This window comes from Ornithodoros turicata, chromosome 1, assembly GCF_037126465.1.
Source record: "Ornithodoros turicata isolate Travis chromosome 1, ASM3712646v1, whole genome shotgun sequence".
In the NCBI taxonomy this organism is placed as follows: Eukaryota; Metazoa; Arthropoda; class Arachnida; order Ixodida; family Argasidae; genus Ornithodoros; species Ornithodoros turicata.
This window is the reverse complement of record NC_088201.1, coordinates 186,474,999-186,500,516: the sequence shown is the minus strand read 5'-3', so window position 1 is coordinate 186,500,516 and position 25,518 is coordinate 186,474,999. Positions and strand designations below refer to the sequence as shown.

Below are 25,518 nucleotides of genomic sequence, written 5' to 3'. Positions count from 1 at the left end.
TATATATGTGGCAAGGAAAGGAGTTAAAGGGAGGCTTCGCACCAGAATCGCTATCAGTTTTATGGCATTTCTTGAATCTTCAACGCTCTCCAAACATGCTGATGAAATAATTCGGGTCAAGACCGTACAGAAAAAAAAAAAAAATACAGATTTTTGAAGTTTTGGAGTCCCCCAGCCTGATCGGCGTCTCTCTGAGGACGCTTTTCGTAAGCAACACTGGTCGGACCGCATCATCGTGCACTCCCGACGGTGGCTTTTCCCGCGCTGTGTTTTTTTATGCCTACTGTCGCTTCCGGGGTTCGTTCGGTCTTCGTTTGTAAGTTAGACGCTAACTTGTTCAAGAATGACCTCCAAAAATCGTGGGTCGAGGTGTTGCATAACAGCTTGCGGCAACAAATCGACTTGCACTACGGACGTCACGTATTTCAGCTTCCCGAGAAGGAAAAGCGCCGGCGTCAATGGGAAGCGGCGTTGCGTCAGAAGACGGCTTGGAAGAAAACAACGTACGCAAGAGTTTGTTCGGAACATTTTGAACCTGATATGTTCGATGTCAGAACTCGCCTTATGCACGAGCTTGGAGTGTCAGTGGAGCGGAAGGCCCTAGCGCCCCACGCAGTACCGACGATATTCCCAGATGCTCCGAAGCCGGCTCAACGGGGAGCGTACGCAAAAAGGCGTCGGAAAGAGGTACGTGCTTCAGATAAAGTCGTGACTATGAGCATGTTATTGATAATGGTATATGTGTAGATTGTGGACGACGCTCTGGAAGAAGCGGCTCCCCGTGGTTCGTCAGAGAGAAGCAGCCTCGCTGAGCCGGCTGGTTCCTCGCGCACGACAGCTGAGACTGGTAGGAGCTTCGTGCCCGAAGTTGTGGATGGAGACAGTAAAGGTCACGCAGATCTGACTGGGGCACAATCGGATCAATCGGCAGCTGCAACTGGGACACGGTCAGAGGAATCATCGAGTGTAACAGGGACACCGTCAGAGGAATTCACAAGTGCTACAGGAACACAGTCAGAGGAAACACATTCAGGGTTTCAAACTCGTACGTGCTACTTAACATTCTAAATGTTTTTACATTTTGTCCGTATGGTATAAATATCAGTGAATGTGTTTTTTTGTTGTGCAGAAACCAGCTCTACAAACTCTCTTCAAGATGAGGAGCCTTTTGCAACACGTCTCGTTACATACACATGTGCCAAATCTACACAGACAAAGTTCCGAAGGCCAAGTCGCGGTAGGTTGCACATAATGTGATATCAGGTTGACCCACGTTTTGATCTGTAGGGTTGATTCTAGTCGGAATGGCAACGTGCTTATGACTAGAGCCCGGGACTTTGTGCAAATGCATACGTTTTTAATCATGAAGGGCAGGCAAAATGTTTTTTTTTATGTATATATTAGCATATTTTTGCAGAACTAGTTATATCTGCATGCCTTTGTGGACTATCACAGTCAGGGCGGTAGTACCCACTGCCAACAGCAGGGAAGGCTCAACACAACGTACCATTTATTGGTATCTAGATGACATTGATCTAGATGACATTGCTGACATGGTGCTGGCATTTCGAGCATTTGTAGCCCTTTTTGCACACATTTGCATGCACATTTTATTATATTTTTATGCATAAGTCCCGGGCCCAACTTATCACCCTTCCTTCTTGTTCGCTTGCACACGGTTTGTTTTCAATTACAGGAACACAAACACCGCAGACTGTTCAGCTGCCACAGCCCTTGCCAAAACAGTATTGTGACGCTGGTGTTCAGGCAGAGCATGTTTGCACCTGCCACGTTAATCGTACGTCAACGCCAATATCTGATCATGATGGAGTTGCCCTGCAATGTGTGCTCGATGGTGCCACTCACGACCCCATGCCACTTGATGAAGACGACGTTGAGGGGTAAGCTGTGTCTGTGTTTTCTGTCTCCAGCATAGTGTTTTTTTTTTTTTTTACATCAATACAGAGCATTTCGTAAATAGAAAAATAAAATAAATGAGCGAGGGATACTTTTCTCCTACTTGAGTTATGTGAGCACTGCAGATACAGGTGCTAGTTTTGATGTAGCACCAGTTTGTAGTGCAAGGGCCGCAAAAGTAGACCGACTTCGTTTTATCGACTGCTTTGTGAGGCACCATTTCAAAAAAAAAAATGTCATGTGTGCAATGTCAAGGTAATAGTTTGTCCGCATCACTGTGCATTTTTTCTGCTTTTGAAATGTAGGTTTGTGGATCCCTTTGATACGATCTATCAGCCGAACCAGACTGAAGAGTATGTCATCATCTGCTTCACACTCTCGTTATGTTTAGAAGTCAGCAATGATTTTGAACGTTCATGGCAAAAGCCACAAGTTCACAGTTCCTTCATTTTCCAGGATGATGGCAAGTTCGTATGATGCTCAAGAGGACTTGGAACAGTAAGTATAGAAATATTTGCCACAAATGTTCCCATACTGATATTGCGGATGCCCATTATTCCAGGCCACAGCGACACAGCATTGCCGCCAGTGACGTCACTGCTGATGAAACCAACAGGTATTCTTCCGCTTCTGATAAAGTGGCACATTGTACGAGGACTTGTGTGTGTTATGTCAATACTGCCGTTTATGTATGCTCTCACCTATTTTATTTTAACGTTGTAGTGCCAGGTGGCATTTTATCGCCATACCAAATTTGCCGATGTGCGACGTGGCGTATGTCTAGCAAGCCACGAGTGATTACTAATTACTGATATGGCGTTTCTGGTTCATTCACAGGCATGAAAGTGCTAAAAGCACAGATTGCCGTCATGTACATGGTTGCTGAATCGTGTCTTGTCCAGCTGCTGAAGACTTGCCAAACATGTCTAACGAACCGTACACAGGTGACTTTCACGTGTAAAGGGTCAATGCTGCGTGCCTGCGTGACCTGCCCTGAGGGCCATGAAATGATATCGTGCAGCCAGCCACTGGTCGGTGACAAGCCGCTTGGCAACATTGTCATGAGTGCTGCAATTTGGTTTGCTGGATGCAGCCGTGCAAAAATGCTCAGGTTGTTCAACTTCATGCGACTTGCCAGCATCAAGTATACACAGTATTTCCAGATCCAACGCTGCTACTTGTTTCCCGCTATTGAAGCTGTGAGTACTCATGCAGTGATCATAGCTTGAGGCAGTGGGACTTTTTTTCTGGGTGTACATTGAACAAAATTATAAATTGTTACAGTCATGGAGGGCTGAGCAAGCTGACCTTCTCCACAACGTGAGGCAAAGACAAGCAGTCCTTGCTGGCGATGGAAGATGTGATTCCACCGGTCACAACGCATTCATGGGGACCTACACACTGCTTGAAGCCCCATCAAATCGGATCTTGCACTTCGAGTTACTGACGGTAGCCTCTTGGATGCTAAAATATTGGTCCGTGTAGATATTTGACACTTTCCTTTCTGTCATACATTCCGTTCAGTCACCTGAAGTTGGCTGTAGCAACCGGATGGAAAAAAGGGGCCTACAACTGGCTCTCGAGTATCGTCTGGAGAAAGGTGTCAACATTGACATGCTTATCACTGACCGACATGCAGGTGTAAAAGGCTAGCTCAGGGACAGCTGCAGTCAAATAAAGCACCGATTTGACGTTTGGCACGTTGCGAAAGGTATGCATAAATATAGTCACCGGACTTGATGTTCAAAAGCGTTGGCGTCATTTCCGTAACCTATGTGTAGAGGAGGTGGAGTTCCTCTACATGAGTCCTGACCGGCGGTGATGGAATGTCCCAGCGGGCAGATGGTCGTGGCCTCACGCTAGGACGGTGCCGGTAGAACTGCCGTGCCAGCGCCGTAGCGCGTGGCAGCAGAGGCACGTCTTCGTCATCACACACGGGCCGCCACATCACTCCCCCCCTCAGACGCGGAGCGGTGTAGAGCTGGCGGTTGAGATTCCGCGTCGATACAGGAAGAGGAGGAAGACGGGCGACACGCAGTACAGGGACGGCTGGTCTTGCGCCTTGTGATGAGTGGGCAGAAGTGGCGGGCTGAACGGTGCGGACAAGAGCTGGCCGGGAGGGTTCCAGGGGCGGGCCAAAGCGGAGAGCATGCATGTAGGCCGAAGTGATAAGAGAGTGGGGCGACAGAACCGCGACCGGTTCGTGAGCGTTGAGCTCGTAGGGTTGTCACCACGGAGAGTGCCGGGGAGGACCATCGTGAAGCACGTGGAGACCGGGAGTAAAACTCACTGTGGCCTCCGTGCGTGACCCCGGTGGAACGTTGGTCCCGGTGCCCCTTGACCGCAATTGGATGGACTGGACTGCCACTATGTTGCACAAAAGCCAGGTGGGAAGGCGAGGCGGGCAGGGTTCCTTGACCGCTGGCGTAGCAGATGCGGGTGGCGCGGTCGACAGCGACGTACCGCGACCGGTACAGGAGCGTGATGCTCGGGAAGGTGCCGCTGGTGGTAGCCCGAGGAGTGCCATCGTGAAGCGTGTGGCGACGTGACGCAGAGTGCGAGACCATGGCGACGTGATCTGGGTAGATGGGTAAGGTGGGTAGGACCATGGTGTGGCGCGGTCGGGCGTTGCGATGAGTGGAGCCGCGGTGAATTGACGTCGTCGCCTAGCGGTTCCTCGGTAGAACGTTGCACCGTACCTTCGGAGGTGGGCTTGCAGTAATTTGGGATGGTGCTTGGCCGAATTATGCCGAACATGGTGTTCGTTGTTCGGGTCACCAAATGTAGAGGAGGTGGAGTTCCTCTACATGAGTCCTGACCGGCGGTGATGGAATGTCCCAGCGGGCAGATGGTCGTGGCCTCACGCTAGGACGGTGCCGGTAGAACTGCCGTGCCAGCGCCGTAGCGCGTGGCAGCAGAGGCACGTCTTCGTCATCACACACGGGCCGCCACATATGCTGTTGATATGCCCTCAAACGACATTCTCCAGATTTTGGATTTCATTCTTTCTTTCTTATTATATCACAAGCAGAGGCTGTGCCCTTTCATTTTTTTCAGGTGTAAAGAAGAAAATCACGGAAGCTGCAAAGTCTAAGCGGTGCAAGGACCTGGGCCTCTGCTGCGAAACCATCATTAGGCAGATTTACTGGTGCGCTCGGTCTAGTGAAGATGCCGGAGAGCTTCTGCTGGCAAGATGGACGTCTCTCATCCCGCACATTGCTGACATCCATGTGCACCCAAGTCATCTCCATCCTGTGTGCTTCCATGGAGACCTTGGTGAAAGGCTATGGCTCGCTGAAGGTAACCCCCCAAAAATGACTGAAATTTTCTGTGGGGAGAGCCAGTTCGAGATATTCCAGTGCATGTTACGTACTGTATTACTTATTGAAATGATAACTGAAATCGTATTCTGTGAACGGTCTGAGAGCTGCTGCAAGCTCCGAGAGGTCGTCATGGCCAAGTCCCTGCTGAGCGACATTCCTAAGTTGTCTCCACGGGTACAGACAAGCGGACTTGAGGCATTTCATAGCCTTGTGATCCATTTTGCGCCCAAGTCAACAAGCTACTCGTATGACGGGATGATAGCAAGGTAAGTTTATCACTATGACCTTGTTATCTGTAGAGGAAACAACAGCCTCCTCTTTCCTACCTCTCAGGACTAGGATTGCAGCCCTCCATTATAACCACAACTCAGAACGAATAGTCCTCAGGGATGAAGAGGGCAACAGCAGGTACACATTGAAGCCATCGAAGCCCAAGAAGCAGTGGGTAGTCGTCCCAATAAAGGAACCATCATCATACGGTTTGTTTTCCTTCGTTTTAATGATTAGTACATGTTCCTGTGTCACGTGCACCTTAGCGCGGTGAAGTGAAGGTCATTAGGCTGGGCTGGGACAGCTACCCAGTGTTTATATTACACTCTTCTGGTTCCTAGGTGTCATGATGAGTCAAAATCAGGCTACCACTGTACTTGTCCTTTTTCCATTCATTTACCTCTTGGTGCGTATCTAATTTCAGGCTACGTGGATGGACTCTCTTCCTCATTGTTCCAGTGCTTGGAAAAGTGGCCAACATACCGAGAAGCAGCTGAAGCCAATCCACGAACGAGCAGGCCAACCCTTGCTAGTCAGTATGGCGATAATCCAGACTTGGAAGCAGCAGTCTCTGCACATTATTCTCGTTTCGGTGCAAGTAATGTTAGCCGCCTTTTCAGCTAAAGGTAATGAGCAAACCTCGGATTTGCGCGTTCTGCATATTTCGTTTATGGACATGCACAAGCTCAATGGAGTGTATATTTGCATATTCTAGGGCTGCATGAACATTATAGCATGACTTTTATAATGCATGATAATGCGTATTTAGGAGGATAGAGCAGCTTTGGGGCCATCGTGCATATACTTGCATCTATGGGTTTGCACTAAACAATGCACTGCGGAGACTACGTTGGTCGACCACTGGAGTTTATTTTTCCGTTACAAGTACATAGATTGTACAAATCAAGGTCACTGGCCGTTCTCTTGCATTGGTCCTGAGTCTTCTGGCTTTTTGTGCAGAAATAACAAGAGCAAATTGTGGCAAGCTGGTGAACGTTCATGATCTACGGAACCTTGAGCCTGAGAGACAGCCACGCGGAGACAGCTCAAGACCAGAAATGACAATTTATTTCGGTCACGAGACACAAAGAAAAGGGTGCAGTAATAGACGTACAGCTACAGAAGTCCTACTGACATAGTAGACCGTTCTGGTACAATTGAGACGGCTTCTTGGAAAATTCGCTTGTCTCAATTTTAACAACTGTCAGCTGTGTGGGTAAGGCTTCCGTAGCGACCCTCTTTTGTCCCGCTCTTTTCTTCTTGTGTCGTGACCCAAATATATCGTTATTACTGGTTTTTCGCTGTCTCCATGTGGTTGTCTCACCATGTCTGTCCTCAGGATCAAGGCTCTGTATATCATGGCTTTTTTATGTTTTCCTGCATATCTCCTCCCTTCTTTTCAATTACTATCGTTTGCATAGTCACGATTTTTTAGCTGGAACAACATATACCCAAGAACATCTATCTGTCATAAAATGCATCAAATATGTGCCGGCTTTACATTTTGCTGCATATTTCAGTGGAGATTTTTACAATTCGCTTACATATTTGCATCCAGCCTTTTTTTCCCTACTGCACCTAAATTCGCAGCCTCGTCAACAGCGTGCTTGTGATCCAATGACACTGCCCTACCTTCCCGAATAATGTCGAAACATGCATTAATCATACGAAAACGTCTGGGCCGCATTTTTTACTGCATATCTCAGTGCAGTCTTTTACTGTATAATTTTATGTCCTGGTAATGACGTTGCATTGAGCTTCATGAGACGATATACACATGCTTGCTGGACCGCTTTTGGTTGCTGTTGCTCTTATTTATTTTGTGCACATTTTGACCACAGAGCAATACACTCCAGGAGGCACATCACATGGACAAAATAAATGGTGCCCTCCTGAACATGCCCCGAGCAATGGTGGTGCCCTCTGGACGTCTTCATGGGCCTCCCAGCTTCTCGACATTTGGCCCCACTGCACAGAATGACATTGCAAGAGAGACCGGAGGGGCACAGTTGTCATCCATGGCCATTTCGACCATACGTGGTCATCTTCATGCTATAATGCTAGCACGCATATTTGCTGTCAGGTCTGAAATAGCAATGTCACACTATCACAATGTCCACACCATGACCAATTGAGGCAAGATCATATAGGGCTCAAGTAACCTGTTTTGTCACTGTTCTTGTAAGAATTGGCTGTCCCTACATGGTATGTGTATGTACAACTGGCCGGCAGGCGTGGAGTTATACAGGCTACAACCACGAGAGCCGTTACCAATAAAAAAGCAACTGCACTCATGCCTCTGCAAAGAAATTGTGCACAACTATGCAACAGGAAGTCTGTGGTCTTGTGTTCATTTTCCTTAGAAGCTCGTTTACAATACCCAAAATACCATTATAATTAAGGCCCAATTCTTTCGGGTTTTATTTATCAGCAAAATCAGGGGGATAAATATTGGGTCATATTTTGCTTCAATAATTTGGGTGTAATCGGATTGAACTGCGCCTGATTAACCCAGTTCTGGTTGAATCGGGTTGAGTCCGGTGTAAACCATCTGTTTACTCGGCGTAATACACATGGCACATCAATAGACACAGGGTCCATGCATGTAAGAGGCAGCCGGATCTCTGTTTTGACAGTCTGTAAGAGCATTTTTACGCATTTACAATGCTGTTTCCAAAGCTCTGTGTTAGTTGTGATGGCTTTTGATCCCCCTGGTCTAGCAGTTTTCGAGGAAATATCGGGTTAAACCTCGTTTTTCCTGATTTGAATCGGGGGGGGGGGGGGTAAATATCGGGTGTAATCAGATATAACCCTAAAAAGTCAGGCCCTGATAATATGTCTAACAATTGTGCATTTCCACGAAATCCTCGGCTACACTTATATTATAACAGCATGGAAGATGGCTTGTAAGCGTAGGCGGGTGTCAACAGGAGGAAAAAATGCCCTCACCTATGTCCACCGAAAATGGGTGTACTGAGCAGATGGGAACGCCTCTCGTATGCGTCGCAGCGCACACCCAGGAATCCTCCTCCTCTGGCCGGGGCCAAGAACCATTCCATGGACGAGAACGACGAACTCCCTGTATGCGGTGTGCCGCAGGGCTCTGGACTTCGCAGTATGCACATGTGTGAATTGGAAATACAACCACTGTCTGACAGGCTAGGCAACAGAGCATTGTATAGTGAGAGTAATTCACAGTAAGCTACAATCTGCTGCAGCATAACAGGGTTCTGTGCCTGGGTGGATTAGACTTCTGTAACTAGTACCTTCAAGATTACTTCAAAGGTTTTTTGCTCCATTTGAACGTTTCAGTAGTAGCAATGCCATAACAGTAGGTTTATGCAAACACAAACAGTTCACTGCTTCTAAGCTCACAGCTAGGAATAATCAGATACAGTTCGAAATGTCTGCTTCCTTCCTTTCTTTTTTTTTTTCTTCCCCGGTTTTAGAGTCCACGCTTGGTGGAAAACGTATTGTACCTGTGATCGTCGCGGCCGCCGCTACGCTCCATGTACAAGGGGGCCTCACGTCTGAGGAACCTGCAGCGCACCTCGAGCTGCCTCCTGTACAAACACATGACAGGAAACAGCTCATGCTGCGTTATGCAGTCCGAGGGTTCTTCGTCCATGAGCGCGGTCACCTTGTCCAGTTCCCGGCAGCACAAATATTCGTCGGCATCTTGTGGACGGCACAGGACGCAGGAACACCTGTTGTGTGTACACCAGAAGGAAAGGCAGAACGCAAAAGCGGGTTATGCTGCAATCCAAATGAGCATTCAGCTCAGATTACATACCACGTGGCTGTGTCCGAGCGATCGGACATGTCGGACGAGGAATCCGCTGATCACTCCGCTGCATTCGCGAACATTCAACGATTCGCGAGCAACCGCGAACATTAGCTGATCGCGTTCGAAGGCGGACGCGGATCTGTGGAAAACGGCGACTCCGCGTCCGCGTAAAGCACGCGCCGCACAAAGACATTGTCATTCACGTAGAAGTTGCTTCGGTCATCACTGTCGCTTGCGGAGTCATAGTCTGATGCGCTAAATGACTCCATTATTGCCCACTTTAATGCAGCACGTCGCACAGAGCAGAACAGCCGAACTCGGACGGACAAGCAGACTACACGCCGAGGAGGGTGCAGTATGACGTCACGGCCTCAGCTGGAGGAGCAATGAGAAAGGGAACTCCTCTCGCCCTTCTCTCCGCAACATGGTTTCGATTTCAAATGCTTCATATTCTGACGTAATACAAACAAAGGAGGAAAACAAAGTTTAGGGAAGGTATCAGTGGGGCATTATGTCCCAAACACAACATTCAGCTTTTATTTTTTGTGTTTGTTCCGAAGTCTCCCGTTAAAGTAAACCCTTTTTTTAAGAGTGTGCTGAGAATCTTTAGCAACGTCACAAGGAATCTGACCAATAAGAACGCGGTGAGCCAGAGGAGTCCCCGCGGCTTTCAGCTTGCATGAGCAAGGTCAGGGAGGCGAAAGCGAATGCACATACGGAGATGGCGGACTCGGAACACGGAAGTGGCGAATCGTGCTGTTCAGATGCCTTTAGTAATAGCTCCCGTGACGAATATACATGTTTGATGACGGCCCATATTCGACGGATCCGCTTTCTTTGCAAGTCGCTGGTGATGTACGTGCCGCAGCAGCGTTAGCGCAACAGAACGAACCTCAGGACCACTGCCTTAGGTACGTTCATGATCGGAGTGCTCAATACTTGATCCCGTGACATTCACTACGACGCAGGAAACAATCCAAGTGTTTGTGCGGCGTCTGTGCTCCGCAGGAACCGGATGAGTACCTATATGCTGCAGTGCTGGTGAAGTGGCAGAGTTGTGCAATGACGGCAAAGCACAGTGTAAGCACGCATCACACTTTGTTCTCTCTGTCTTCGACCAGAACTTCTGGTGGTGTATCCACCGCAGTATTGCAGCGACGATCACAGTCTTCGCCTACTGTACCCACGATAGATAGGCACGTTGAGCAATCCTTATTTTCGTAGTTGTCGCCGTTGTTTGCACACACGACGAATGCCCCATGAAAGTTACGAAGGCTCTTACCAACTGTGCAACTCAAGGGCCTGGTTAGAATTAGAATGATTGTCAGCAAATTACTGTGCTACAAGTTTAGGAAAGTGTCCTTTCTTTTTACAGCTACGTCAGGTTCACTGCTTATTGTGTGTTTACAAGCTGAGTGTGGAGATTCCTTGGACAGACGAAAACAGACGACGGATGCCTGGGTGTGTCGTCCGCATGATTCCCCAACATTTTTCCATCCCGGTCTTATCAGGGCTATCATCTTTAGTGTGCCTCATTTCCTGTTCACACCTACAGCATAATAGATTTGTGTAGTTTCCAATTGAGAAGTGAGTAACAGAATCTGTGTTACCACAGTAATCCCGAGAAGTGCAAAGAAATATGCAGGAGCAATAAACAACCCTGGCCATAAGTGACAGTTATACTTTTAATGGCAGTGTAATGCTTCTTATCGTTGGCAGTATTACGGTATGGGAGGAATATAACACGTCAAATAATTTCAGGTAATGTTTCAGAACTCACTAATGGTACAGTTACACGTCGTTATCATAGTAAGTGATACATCTGTCTCGGAATGTCCACAATTTGTCATTCCCACGGAAGATTGTTCTGCCTTGATACAGCAAAACTAATGTTGATACCTGTCATTGATCCAATTTTTTTAGCACCACTGTTTCTAAAAGAGCTTTCAAGACTGTAACTTCAGAGGCCCTTGGCAGAGCATTAACTCTTGTCTATTGACAGGCAACAAGTTACGCAAATGTGAATAAATCTTTGTGTTGACTGAGTGTTGTCCACTCAAGAGCCATTGCACAAGTCCGCATCCAATTCTTCATGCACAGATATTTATTATTTGCTATGCACAGACAGTTATCAGCGTGCACCACACTGCCAATGCCCCTTGGGATCTGAAACGGGGACTAAAAAAAACACACAAAAAATGGCTTCGTAAGTACTTCAGTTGCAATGAAAATCTAGAATTGTGTGTTCCTCACATTTCTGGACGATTTCATGAACTTCGGGTAATTAACATGGGGTAGACGAGTTCCACCTGCACTTACCTTTTCCAAACGCACAATCACTAATTTACCGAGAACCTTAAGCTTGCGAGGTGTTACCAAAAGTTTGGGGCTGCGGTTAAATTACAACAGTGGTACACATGAAAAAAAAAAGGGGGCATCTGGATCGATCTCTGGGCACAACCAAGTGCATAATTGTGGAAGGGTTAGTACATCCTGAAATGACCCTCACGCCTGAGACTCCACTACTCGAATAATGCACCTCCCTTTTACAGTAAGAGGCCTCTTACTATCTACGGCATATCCTATCAAAGCTCACAGGATAGCAAATTTGGCCAATGCTTCTGTGACAGTGCCTCGTAGACCACGCAGCTTTTCTGTTGAATTGACACTACATCTCTGGGAGCCCCTTTAATGTCTGGAGGTAGGTGCATCATTTTACATTTAACCAGCAGTAATGTGTAGCATTGCAAAAAAGGAAACAAGTGTTTAATCTCAACGCTGCATCAGCATCATTCATCATCTCACAATAAAGTTGTTGTTGTCAGCCTCTGCACAAACATTTCGGTGGACCTGAAAGGGACCTTTTTTTCTTTGTTTTTCGTTTCCTTCTTTCAAGTCATTTTGTCTTGGCATATAGCAGTGAGATGTCAGTAGAAGCCATGACGTCATTCTCTTTACTTGTTGAACTTTGATGAAGAAAGCACTGTTCTGGAGGATCCCAATTTGTCAGAGGCGTCGTAAAGGCCTTATTGTAAAAACAAGGTCTCTCAGCAAAATTGTCGTGCACACACGTACATTGTTTGATGCCGTTTCATGTATGGATGGGACTTGGATCAGCAGCACCTAGTCCTTCTATAACACAGAACGTCAAAAGTGCATTCAAGTTGGCTACGACAACCGCAAAAACCGCAGCCTTACAGCACACAAACAGGTGACGAACAGCGAGATAAAAGGAAACTGGGAAGTGGTTTATGGCGCTTATGTTACGGACAGAGGTACTGCTTGTATATAGTGCCTGTTTCTAACGCCAGCACACAAGCAGCGTCAGCTCTTCCTTTTAGTGATCGGGGTTCATAGTTCGCGAATTGTTCTGTGTCCAAAAATTGTAAACACATTATATGTACCTAAGTTATATACTAACCACTTGCGCTTGACCGTGTCGAGCTGCCTGCAGCTGTAATACACACGAAAACCAATTATGTCTACCACATTCCACAAAAGGAGACGAAAGTCACGGGTTCAGTAACAGGGAAAGTTTCATGACAACGCGTCCGACAACGAGAAAAGCCAATCACGTTTATGTGACTGACATCGTGTTCTTTTACTTGTTTATTGTATTTTATTTATCTATTTATTTATCATAGGTTATGGGATACGTTGTGTTGTACCGATTTCGTCTTTTGCTGCTAAGTTACTGACGCGCAAGAGTGACAGATCCGATTGGGAAACTACATAGACATTGTGACTTACTGTCGAAGTTGTTGGCTCCCTTTGTCCGTGGAACACTGTCGGAACGCCGTCAAGTTCCAGGTCTTTCCTTTTCTGTGTCAATCCAAGTTGCACTTGCATGATGTTCTCATCCAGGTACACATTATCGGTGAAATGCGAGGAGCGTACACGGACAGCATGAACACTCCTTGCTTTATCTGGATACCCGCTAGTGATGTAGCTGCTTCCAACTTTCGCTCCGTCTGGGGTCTGGCTGTAGCTGTACCCTAGGCGTGTGAAATCAAACATCGAGGTTTTCGAAGGAAGATTTCCTGGAGTCAAGAATGCTGCGTCGGTTTCCAAACGACATCTCACGCGAAGGATGCAAGCGTACAGATTCTTAGGATTCACAAAGAGTATCCGCGTCACTAGAAAGTGTCACATGCGAATAGGAGCGACGTGCAGGAAAAAAATAAAGCAGCCCCGGAGATGGCGGCAGACGACAGCGACCTTCACCGCGGATTAGCCAGATTCCACCTTGCGTCACGATATTGTTGGCGCTGGCGCTTTCGAGGATCAAAACGAAACCGGATCTTCGAATTTCCGAAATTCGATTCCTCATCACCTGGACAGTTTTGGAAGGAGAAAATTTGGCAAATGGCTCGTTGTAGTGTACCGAACACATTGGTATTGGGTTCGTAACCCATGGTTCCGGATGCGACAGTCCCTTTAAAACAAGGAGACAAACGCATCTGCAACGCATCTGCCTTTTTCCCCCAGCGCATCTGGTTTATGTGATTTTGCCTGATTCGCATAGCAATATTTGGCAATGGATATTTCAATGTACGCACTCGCCTCAAGGTTTTTAGAAGGTGGAACGAATTTCATGGAGGACTCTCTCTCACTATGAAGGATCGCCTTTATCCTAAGTCCCCCAATTGCAGAGCTAATGAGGAAATTTTAGGTAATGAGTTATTTACTAGTTACAGGTTGGGGGGGGACAAAAGTTTACGGAACACAAGTACGGGGTACTTTTTCTCTGGTGCGATAACCTAGCGGCCGCTGGAAGCAGGTGAGTTCACTGTTTCGGAGGGCTGGAAGTGTGCACTGTTAGCGAAACGCAGTGGACGTTCCGGTGTCGTTTGGGTGTGCCACGGAAGCGGAAGGTACCACTGTGTGTTGCCAACAGCGCACCCTTCCATCCCTCCGAAACAGTGAACTCACCCGCCTCTGGCGGCGGCTAGGCTGTCGAACCGAAGAAAAAGTACGGTCGTCGGGTGTTCCGTAAACTTTTGTCCCGAGCTGTACATACTGTCTTCTAGAGGACAACTGCCTTGATATCAAAAACTGAATCACAGCATCTCCGCTGATGTCATAGCTTTCTATAAAAAATATAACGAATAAAGGAAGAACACAATGTGAAGCACACACTAGTAGAAAACACACATTGCCTCTTTGCAACTCTTTCTTTCAGTGTGTATAACATGCAGGTTATACACCAGAAAATGTGGTACATCTTGAGCTGAAAGTCGGTTGGACACATACCTGAACTGGGTCAACACTTCTCATACCATGAATTTTTCTGTTCGAGGGGATCACAACCACGCTCCTGTAGTTGCCTGTGCAACAGAAGACAGGCTGCGGGCAAGGCTGAAAGACCGGGCGCGTGAGGAACCCCACCTGCCTGCCCCTGACGTTTACGAGCAGATGCTTGTATCGCTGGACAGAGAACACGTAAGTATTATTTCCACAGCATCACAAAAAGTGACATAGTAGATTCATGAGTCCACATCTTCTGTGATGCAAAATGCCAATACACAGCAACAATTGCAGATGCCAACACGAACAAAACTTGACCATTAGAAATAAAGTAAGTACACACAGACATACCACAAAAACAATTACGACAGAACAATACCAATACTGCAAATACCTACAAAACCATACTACAAAAATCACATGCATCCACACACAAAGACAGAATAGAGGCACAGAAAAACAAAGAATGGTGAAGCAATAAATGCTACAGTGACATACAGTTCTAAATATGCAAGTGGAACTATCTTGGTGTTGTGACAGGTGCCATTCACTTGCAGGTTGGTGATGACGTACCCCAGAGTCTGCCCTCCTACAACGCCATACAGGGTATAATCACGGTCCCTTGATAGCTTCCTGGTCACGCAGCTTCGTAACTCTATGGGGAAGCTTTGCCCAGTGACCGGAGCGCCCGCGTGCTGGCGCTGCCATCGGAACGCGGGAGAGAGACGGCTGCGCCTCCCATTGCAGTACACGTTTTTCGGCTGTTGTCGCGTTATAGCCGTGTGCTAGCAGCATGCCAGAGGCATACTGTGTTACCAAATGTCGCTCTGCTTATTCGGGAGGTGGTAAGGTATACATGTTCGCTTTTCCTGCGTATTCCGACAAGCGTGAGAAGTGGAAACGTGCCGTCCATCGCATTTATGGTGGGCAGTTCAGTTTTGACCCTCACACGTGTCTGCGGGAAGCACTTTGACCACAGCGATGTCGTATGGCACGACGAACTCGTCATCAACGGCGATAAAGTGCTGCACAAAAGCGTGGAAAGTCATAGCTTCGATAAGATGCAGTGCCGTGCATATTCGACGGCTGCCTTCGTATCTGAGCACGCCGAAACTGCGAAGCCGTTCCGCCAGACAACGATGCCCGGGAAACAGCCCCGTAAAAAGAAAGCGTCTGCCGTAGACACCAACAACGAACTCAGTGCTTTTATGGATAGAATATCAAAGAAAATTGCTCATGCAACTAGGGCTTTTGAGCTGATTTGGCTCCCAGGGATGTCAACATTTGTAATAATCGTGTAATCGCGATCTAGCGATCGCGCCAAATACTAAGGCAGCGTTCACACGGGTCAGCTTTTCCCAGCAACTATGAGCAACTTTGGAGTTATTGGCAGTCGGCCGACACGCCGACACCGGCATCCTCCAGCAACTCGAGTTGCTCTAATCGCTCCTCGAACGGAAAGTTGCTCGCACGCTGGCCAATCAGCGAGAGGAGTACTTTAACGTGGCTCCCGAGGGCGTGGAGGATTTCGTTCTTGCATTCGCAGGTTCAAATCCTGCACGTACAGCTCAGAAATGACTTGTTTCTTTTTTTACGAACGTCACGAAAATATGTCAATTGCTATTCTAGAAGGAAATATTGATCTATTCGCGCAAAAAAAAAAGACTATGATTTGACAAACGGTTGATAAGGGAAAGACTCCACCAGTTGGATTCGAACCCAAACTCACCTGTCACCGCAAGGTTGCTTGTGGGTGGAGCTACCGAGTTGCTACATGTGAACGCGGCCTCTAAGTGTTCATGTAACTGTCTGCGATTAACTGTAGAAAGTCCTTTACACGCTAAATAAAGTACGCATTATTAAAGTTGTTTAGCATGGCAGGATAAAAAGGCCGCTCGAGATTGATTCACGCAAGCACGTCGGATACATGGCGGTTCCTTTCAGTCCCGTAAAAGAAATGAGGTCGAGACGGTAGATGACTAAAACAAGATATGAACGACGAGGACACAGCGGTTAAATTTCGTGACATGTCTGTCAGTCGGGATCTTTTTAGACGCTATACTTTTTGTCTTCATAAGCTTCGCGGCAACAATTGAGAGTAGCTCATCTGGTACCTCGTGAAAGGACTGGTGTGATTGCGATCGGCCGATCGCGTCAATTAGTACGCCGTCATGGGCGCAGCAACTGTCCGCAATTAACTGTAAGAGGTACTGTACCAGCTAAGTAAAGTACGGATCACCTTACCACCGTGCGCTATGCACATAAACTGCGCTAGAATCTCCGGTTGAGGGTTTGAAAATAGGAGACTCGCGACAATACATCCGTGCCGCTCGAAGTGGTCGCCAGCAGCTTTCCGCATAATGCCGAACAGAAAACGATTACTCGATTATAGTTGCTGCAACGTAGCAGGAAACCATTGCAACAAATAATTTTCTCGTAGGGTGTCTGGAAAAGCACAAAAACAACACTGCATCTGCCGTTCCCATGACTGGCCCGAGCGGGAGATTCGAAAATACTCCAAAAGCCGGGAGATGACATAACGAAAGAAAGAGAGGACTCCGACTTGACGTAACAAATAACAACTTTAAGCTACGGAACGACTTTAAGCTACTTAAGTCACGCGAGCAAAGATGGGGACCGGGGAAGCTCCTGGAATCGTGGCACATACGCGCTGATCCCTTGCATTGTAACAAAAACCATGGCCCCCTTCCCGAACGATACTGTCATCTCCTTAAGTAGCGACTGGTTGTTGGCTCTCTCGCTCAGTCTTGCACTGATGATGCCCGTCGTATGACAGGCGAAACGTCTGCTTAAAGTTGTTATTTGTTACGTTAAGTCGGAGTCCTCTCTTTCTTTCGCGGGAGATTCTACCGCGTTGCGATCGCGGCGCCACCACGCGGCTCCCGTTGTCCCTAGGCCAACTTTTTGACGGAGCTGCATGACCAGAAAGCTATCAAGAGACCGTGGTATAATCTACCGTGAAAAGAAGAGGAATCAGGCAGCCTTGCCACAAACTGCTGCATATCTTCAGCTGAGTGGTCACTACAGTGAGACTGTGAACGGGAGGAGGTTTCTGCTCTTCAGTGTGGAGAACAATCGCCAACATACGTTGTGCTTCTCCACTGAAGAGCACCTTCTTCTGCTTGCGGAGAGCCGTGAGGTTTTCGTGGATGGCACGTTCTTCACCTGTCCACATATTTTTTATCCAATATTGACTATTAGTGTCCACGAGGATGGCAAGCACCTAGTTGTAGCTTTCTTCCTGATGCCGGGTAGGAGCTGGGACACCTACGAACGTGCGTTTCGACGGCTTTTGCAGGAAATGCAAAATCGAGACCTTGCATTATCTTTGGACTTGACGAGGAGCGACTTCGAGCAAGCGCTCATTGATGCGTTGCAGGCTGTGTTCATGTCTGCCCGGCAGCGTATTTCCAAACCCGCTCCTGTACAACAGATCGGCCGCCGCCGCCTCCAGTTAGCGCGGCGGCGGCGGCAGAAAACCCTGAACATGGCGGCTGGCTGTGCTATGTTGCTATGTTTCACTGTTTGTTATCGGAGCGTGTGGACGGCTGGACGGTTAATGAGTGAAAAGTGAATGATAGATGTGTTTAGGTGTATTTGGATGACGATAAGCAATGTACAAGTTCTTCGAACATTTATGTGCCTTGCTTTTGAGAACGTGAGACCATGAATAGTCAACGTGTTCAGTGAAAGTGACGATGTGCTGCTGCTTCGTGTCTCTAGTTTGCGATGGCATGAATGCCCATGTCGTTCAAATTATTTTGAGAAACGAAGTGCGAACAGTGAAAAACCAAATAGGCAAAAGCTTTGTTGTGTGTATGGAGTGTAGCAGTATGAAAAATAACGCTTGCCAATCCCGTCGTAAGGTTCTTTACTGAGATTCTTCATTGCGACCACTCTCTCTGAAACTGTTTACTAGGAACTTTGGAATGAAGTCATTAAAGAAATAAACCGTCGTCGAATTATGACATGGTCATGGCGCATCTCAAAAACAGACGTACCGTATGTACTGAAGTCTGTACATAGTACATGCACAAGAGATAACACTTCTCTGTGTATGGACACCTGTGCGTCCTAACTTTTCGGGTTCGAGGGGATGTGTGATTCGGGTGGTATTTTACCACTTATAATTCGCTGTGAAATGGAGTCCTGTTAATACATTCAGATGATGTCGTTTTCACTCTGCTTAGACTTGTTTGCTGATACTTGTTGGCCTCTTTCACGTTGACATAAAAATCATGTTCACTAGTTATAAGTGGAGACACTGCACTATCTTACGTAACTATTAGTTTTGAAAAACTGTACGGTGTACTACAACTAAGAATCTACTGAGCTTTTCTCCTGATCAGTGTTTTTATTCAGTACTTCTGACTCCAAGCAGGTAATTGTGGCAACGAACAGGAAAAATAGCATGCATAATATGCACAAACATTGGTATGTTCAAATACAGCAAGTGTACCAAATAGCAACAAAATAAAACAGAATGGAAGGCTACCAGCAAAAACAGAAACCATAAAACCATAGAACGAGGTAACATCTCCTTGAGTTTGAGGAACGCACAATACGAAGAGGACAACACAAGACTATAGGTACACATCACGATGACATTATGAAACATGCTGCGTTACCTCACAGTGAGGAATGCCATTCATACTTTTTGTTGTTTGGAGAGATATGTGCATTGTTTTTTATCAATTCATTATTGTGTAGTTAGATAAGACATTACTTGATATTCTGCTTTAGCGCATGGCCCCACTGCACATTCCACGATGAATATTCAAAGATACAATTTAATGGACATTTGTGATGTTAACTACAGTCAGTTAATTAGACTTTCGCTTCGTATCTTATGTGTCTTTAATTTCGGATCTGCCTGTGTATCTTCGCAGCGTCATTTCCACTGCACATTCCACAGTCAGCCCTTTGTCACTCTCCAAGTGAACCTGCATGCCCCTTTGTATGCATTTCACGTAAATTAATTCTGCTGAGCTTCCCTCTTGATTTTCCTTCTGATATCCCACTCTCAATAGCAAGGAATTCATCAAACACTGAGGAGTGCCTGCGTTCAGTGCATTACGTCACGTTGTACTTTGTCTCGCTGGTTGCTTCGGTCAAATTATCAGCATCCCTTCTGCTGTCAGTTCTGAATCATGTAGGAAATACAATACAAGACAGGGATCTGGTGGATTTTCTTCTTGTGGGAATGTTGGGGCTCAAAAGGAACTTGGAACTTACCCGAAGTTACATTGACAAAATAGCCTAAAAAGGAACAAGTTTTTCAAGAAGTTACCGGAACTCAAAAGCGACGAGTTAGGTTTAAAAGTATACAGGGGGACCCGCAATGTAGTCAGCTTCTTGTCAGCTCTCTGAATAAAGGAAGGTAGCTTTACAATAATAAGTTACCCCAACACTGATCCTTGTTGATATTATTAGAGCATGAATCAATGTGCACTAAACACTGCCAAAATATGCATGCAACTATGCACTGAAAATCTTCGAAATATGCAGTAAAAATCCTTAATACGTGCACTGTTTTGCATTGTTTGTGGTACAAAAGTAATGCACCAAGATCCTATTTTTTTAAGTTAGTATTTTGTTAGGGATAATATGGTAAAATAAAGCCGCATTCATTCTGCAGAACACAGCAAATGATACTTGCGCCACAGATATAAATCATGGAGCTAAGGCGTTTGTGATTGATAAACTAGCGTAAACGCAGTCTAGGTGGTGGACGAAACCCATGAAGAAACAAGCTTGAGCATGAGCAACATGAACATACGTATATGTTCGTGTAAATCTGTGCTCAGGTTATTATTATCCAGCAATGAAGACAGTGGGCAAACAAACCTTTAGGTCCACACGTTTACTAGTCAAGGCATAGGGGGAGGGGGGGGTTATGTTTACTAAGAAAATAAATACTTAAAGTTAGTCAGGCAAAGAGCCGGCTTGCTATGCAAAAAAAAAAAAAAAAAACTGCAAAGAAGAAGAAGGAAAAGGTAAGAAAGAAAAAGAAGGAAAGAGACACTAGAACAACGTCGAATGTAGTTCACGAGCCCTGAGACTCGGAGAAAACCGAGGAGAGCAGCAGTGACAGCCCACTGGTTGGGGTGCAAGATAAGGCCAAGGAGAGCGGCAAACGAAAAGTCGTTACAGCCAATCTGGAGCAGACGGCAACGAAGGGTGTTCCTATGGTGAAAGTGTTGCTAACAATGTAGTCGTAGTCAACATGTAAGTAGTAGTTTCGGCCCGGAACTGCAGAGCACATATGGCGCACCGACAGCGAGTATGTAGACGGCGTAGGGGTTAACTAAAAAAAATATCGAATACCGGTGTTCACACACTCACTTGACCTCATCTTGATCATACACAAACCATCATGTCACTGCTTGCTTACATCACATACACGTATACATGTAAATTGAGGTTTAAGTGCCACAGGATGCTGTGTATCATAGTACCTGCATGTACTACATACATATCATAGTACCTGCACATTTGTTTTGGTATGTAAACCTTCTCATTTACTGCACACACCCTCCACGCTTGAACAGCCTTCACCCTATTTTGCCACTACAGTAACTTTTTATTATCTCAGTATGACGGGACAACACGGCACATTAATGATGGTGGTATCGCATGACTACGGATACGGCTTTGGTTTTATCCGATAAGCTCTGAAAACACCCACCAGTAATTTTTAAAACGAAGTTTTGTACAAAATATTGAGAATATTCTCATCCACAACGCCAAACTTGCCATGCCAAAAGTCATGTCTTGGCTTGTTGTAAAAGGCCACAAAGGGACCGTGATGAATTTGTACAGCATTATGGCTTTCAGCAAATTGTCCTGCCAGGGAGCTTCAGGACATCTAATGAGAGTAGGCCATTGTTGCACGAGCAAGCGTAAATATAAAAGGTTGTCCAGTGTCCGATGCTAATATTAGGCATTTACCAAACTGAGGTAATCAAATATAACTACAAGTCTCAGATTACCAACACTAACTTCTAACTTGTCTAGTACATACTGCACTTCAGTGTAAATGGATATTTTACATAATGTGCTGCCAACGTGCAATGTCAATGTGCACACGAAAAAGTTGCACGCTGCATTACAAAAGTGTGGTGCACACGCTCATTTTTTGTTTAATATTTGCTTCTGATTTATCTGATGAACTTCTGTTACTGTCATGTAACCAAAGTATTGTGTTTTGTGTATATCAGGGCACTAAAGAAAATCTGCAGGCTCTTCGAAACGTATCCGTACACACTTCACTGTTGTGTTTACGTCACTACGTACAGAGAGGAGGGGGGGAATTTATTGGCAGAAAAAAAGAAAAATCTGATCGTATTGATCTTTCGCCTTTTACGTACAGACTTTAGTCTTGCTGTTTTTGCAGGTACGCCATGACCACGTCATAATTCGACGACGGTTTATTTCTTTAATAATTGAATTCCAACGTTCCTCATCAACTCCACAGAGAGCGGTCACTATAAATAATTGCAGTAAAGAACGTTACGACGCGATTGACACACGCACACACTTGTTGCTACACAGTCCATCGAAGGTGCTTAAACACAACAAAGCTCTAACCTAAATTCGGTTTTTCACTGTTCACGTTATGTTTCTCAAAATAATTTGAATGACAATGGGCATTCATGCCATCGCAAACCGGAGACACGAAGCAGCAGCACAACGTCACTATCACTGAAAACGTTGACTATCCGTGGTCTCATGTTCTCAAAAGCAAGGCACATAAATGTTCGAAGAACTTGTACATTGCTTATCGTCATCCAAAGACACCTAAACACATCTACCATTTGCTTCTCACTCATTAGCCGTCCAGTAACACGCTCCGAACACAAATATAGCGGCCGCCATGACATTTCAGGGTTTTCTGCCGCCGCCGGAATGCGCAGTACACCGCCGCCGGCGCGTAACTGGAGGCGGTGGCGGCGATCTGTTGTACAGGAGCGGGTTTGGAAATACGCTGCCCGGCATAGGGGGTGCCATTTTTATTATGGGCACGCTGTATGGCGCAACGTCCAGGCCTGTGGGCTAGAAGAAACGTACACACAAAATGAAAATGTACGTGTATTTGTGAGAAAGACTGTAAGCTTGGCATTTGTGCCAGTCGCTTTTGTGCGCATGACATGGGGACTACTCAAAGCTACTGCTCCCCAGGTGCAGGGATAGGGGCATTTGTAGCGTACTTTCAAAATTCGTGAATGGACGGCCAATACTCCCCACCGATATGGAACCGACACGGGAACCGTGGTGCACGAACTAATAATGCGACGGAATCGTGGCACAGGTATGAACTTCCTGCCGTTTCCACATTATAGAGATGCCGACAGCAGTTAGGATATATAGACAGTGCCCAATGAGAATCCTGAAAGCAGCAGCTCGAGATCAAAATTCAAGATCACCTGCATAATATTTAAAATTCCACAACACATCAGTTGTTGGCATTTACATTTCATATTACGTTAATGGGGGGGGGGGGGGCGTCAATCGATCAAGTTTTTTTGTATGCAAACGTTTTTTGAACAAAAATTTTGACAACAAATATCATGTTAAGGCCACAGGATACCATTTTGCAAAATTTCTACTGGACTTCAACAAAAGAAAGTATAAAATATGATTGCAAAAAGTGGAAGGACTAACACAGGCTACCACTAACTTGTGGCAAAGTCCTTTTGGCCTGTCACACAGGTGCCATTGAATTTTAACGTAATACTGCTGACCATTTAATGGCGCCTCATTAGGCAACTCAATTTAATATTTTATTAAACCATTGTGAGCATAACAGCAATCATGCCCAAAGCAATAAATTCTGTCTCAGCCTCATGTCTCCCTTCACCACTAGCCAATGCCAGAGGTTCCAAAGCTTCAGAAAATCTCCCTGGCCTAGCTTTGTGGCAATGCTTTCTGTGCGAGGAATTCTAGGCACCCTCCATGTTGATTGTCTGATTACCGGGCTCACTACTGTGTGTGCATTGCAGCACAGGCGACTTCCAATACCATAAAGTGCATGCCATAATATCCTTGCCTTGAACCGATTAGGGGAACACTTCAAAGGCCTTCCTTAGGATCTTCAGCAACGGCTCTGTGACGTCGTCACCCGCATCCAGCACAGCAGTATATCCTGTCCCCTCCCTGGGCCCAACTTGTAACGGCCGCCTCTTGAAGCATGTCTCTTCCACCACGGCGGAACGAATAGCCATCCTCAACGCAGCAAAGCGCCTGGCAGCCAGTCCAGCACAAAAGGTAGTCATCCCCTCGGACTACCGTGCTGCACTCTGCCGTCTTGAGCATCCTGACCCTTAGGGCACACTCTCACTATACATCCGAGATGTCATTGAGGCCCTTGAGGGACACTCCTTCAAGGTCAGTATCCACTGGCTCCCACCCCATGTTGGCATCACCGGCAACGAACTTGCAGATCGACTAGCGCTGCAAGCCTATAACCTCATTCGTTGCATCGACACCCCACACGACCCCAAGGCCACCCACCAAGCAATCACCACCCACATCAAGAATGCCCAACTCGCCGCAGCACCATCCCTGGACAAGATCGACCTCGTAGCGCCACCGCCATCTAACGATGGTCACGGTCCTTGAGGACTGCTTCTTCTCTCTCGAGCTGTCTGTTCTTTTCGGGCACTGCCGAAGTGGCACCGCGCAGTAAACACTGTTATTCCCCTTCTGTCTGAGTCTACTGTGGACTCGTTTACTCAGGCTTCCGCATCTCTGGTGACCCGGACGGCGAATGCCCTGCGTTGTCTCGCCGCTTCGAATGCCAACGCTTCGCTCCTCCCTGACTACTACTGCTACTGAACTTGGTATGAACACTCCGATTCAGCACCAACCGGACCTGGCCCCGCACACGTCAGGCCGCTTGACCACCACTCCCCTACCTTCCGTAGAAGAAACTTTGTCCCTGCGTCTACCACCTTATTGGGCTCACGACCCGCAGCTATGGTTCGCCCAGGCCGATGCTCAATTTTGCGCCCGAAACATTTCGTCGCAGATTACCAAGTACGGGTATGTCCTTGGGGCTTTGCCTGCCGATACCGCGGCGGAGATCCGCGATATTATTCTCCAACCACCCCTCGACGAGCCCTACGACACCCTCAAGACCGAATTAATTGCCCGAACGACAATGTCTTCCCAACGTCGCCTGCAGCAGCTTCTCACCAACGAAGAGCTCGGCGACCACAAGCCAACCCAGCTTCTTCGACGGATGCGAGCTCTAGCTGGCGACGCCACTCTAGATTCAACGCTTCTCCAAGAACTGTTTCTCCAACGTCTGCCCGCGGAAGCACGCCGCAGCCTTGCTGCGGCAGGCAGCACTTCCTTAGACGACCTTGCCAAGCTTGCTGACCGTATACTTGACAACTCGCCGGAGGCATCGGCTACCATCGCCTCCCTTGGCCACACGCCCCGTCCTGCGCGTCCTGACATCGACCTCTCTGGCATACCTGCTGCAATGGCAGCCATGACAGCAACGTTACAGAACATGAACGCCGCCATGGCGAATCTAACGGCAATGATGGCTGGCATTTCCACCCGCGGCAGGTCCCCCTCTCCCGTCGGTCGCCAAGATACCCGACGGCGCCGTTACTCCAGCCATCGCCATTTCCCCTCACCCGTACATTCGGAGGACAGCCCGTTTTGCTGGCACCACTTTAACTTCGGCGGCAGGGCACAGAAATGCAAGCCCCCGTGCAGCTAGCCGGGAAACGGTCCAGACAGCAACTGAGGGCGGCAGCAGCTGGTGTTTCGGGGACCCGCCTGTTCTTTATTCGGGACAAGATAACCAACGCAAGATTTCTCGTCGACACGGGAGCGGGAGCTTGGGTGGGTGCGTGAACTCTTGTGCGATTTTCTATTGCACAACTGTTATCGACACCAGTTCCGGATACCCGGATATACACCAAGCAAGAGCGCACT

At 47.0% G+C, this 25,518-nt stretch overlaps 1 protein-coding gene and 2 long non-coding RNA genes across 3 annotated transcripts; all 3 read left to right on the top strand.

Moving 5' to 3' along the window:
* Window positions 1-2,226: 2,226 nt before the first annotated feature.
* Window positions 2,227-2,753, top strand: LOC135374123 (uncharacterized). The gene is made up of 3 exons (XR_010416768.1): window positions 2,227-2,270; window positions 2,374-2,415; window positions 2,480-2,753. It is a non-coding gene; the product is annotated as an uncharacterized LOC135374123 (long non-coding RNA).
* A 38-nt stretch (window positions 2,754-2,791) lies between these two features.
* Window positions 2,792-3,531, top strand: LOC135374117 (uncharacterized). The gene is made up of 3 exons (XR_010416764.1): window positions 2,792-3,116; window positions 3,202-3,366; window positions 3,442-3,531. It is a non-coding gene; the product is annotated as an uncharacterized LOC135374117 (long non-coding RNA).
* Window positions 3,532-24,334: 20,803 nt separating this feature from the next.
* On the top strand, window positions 24,335-25,300 carry LOC135391764 (uncharacterized). The gene has a single exon (XM_064622197.1). The coding sequence runs from the start codon at window positions 24,335-24,337 to the stop codon at window positions 25,298-25,300; it is 966 nt and encodes a 321-aa protein (XP_064478267.1).
* Window positions 25,301-25,518: the final 218 nt, after the last annotated feature.

Coding starts and splice junctions, on each gene's coding strand:
- LOC135391764 (XM_064622197.1), top strand. CDS start 24,335: ATGCCCTGCGTTGTCTCGCCGCTTCGAATGCCAACGCTTCGCTCCTCC.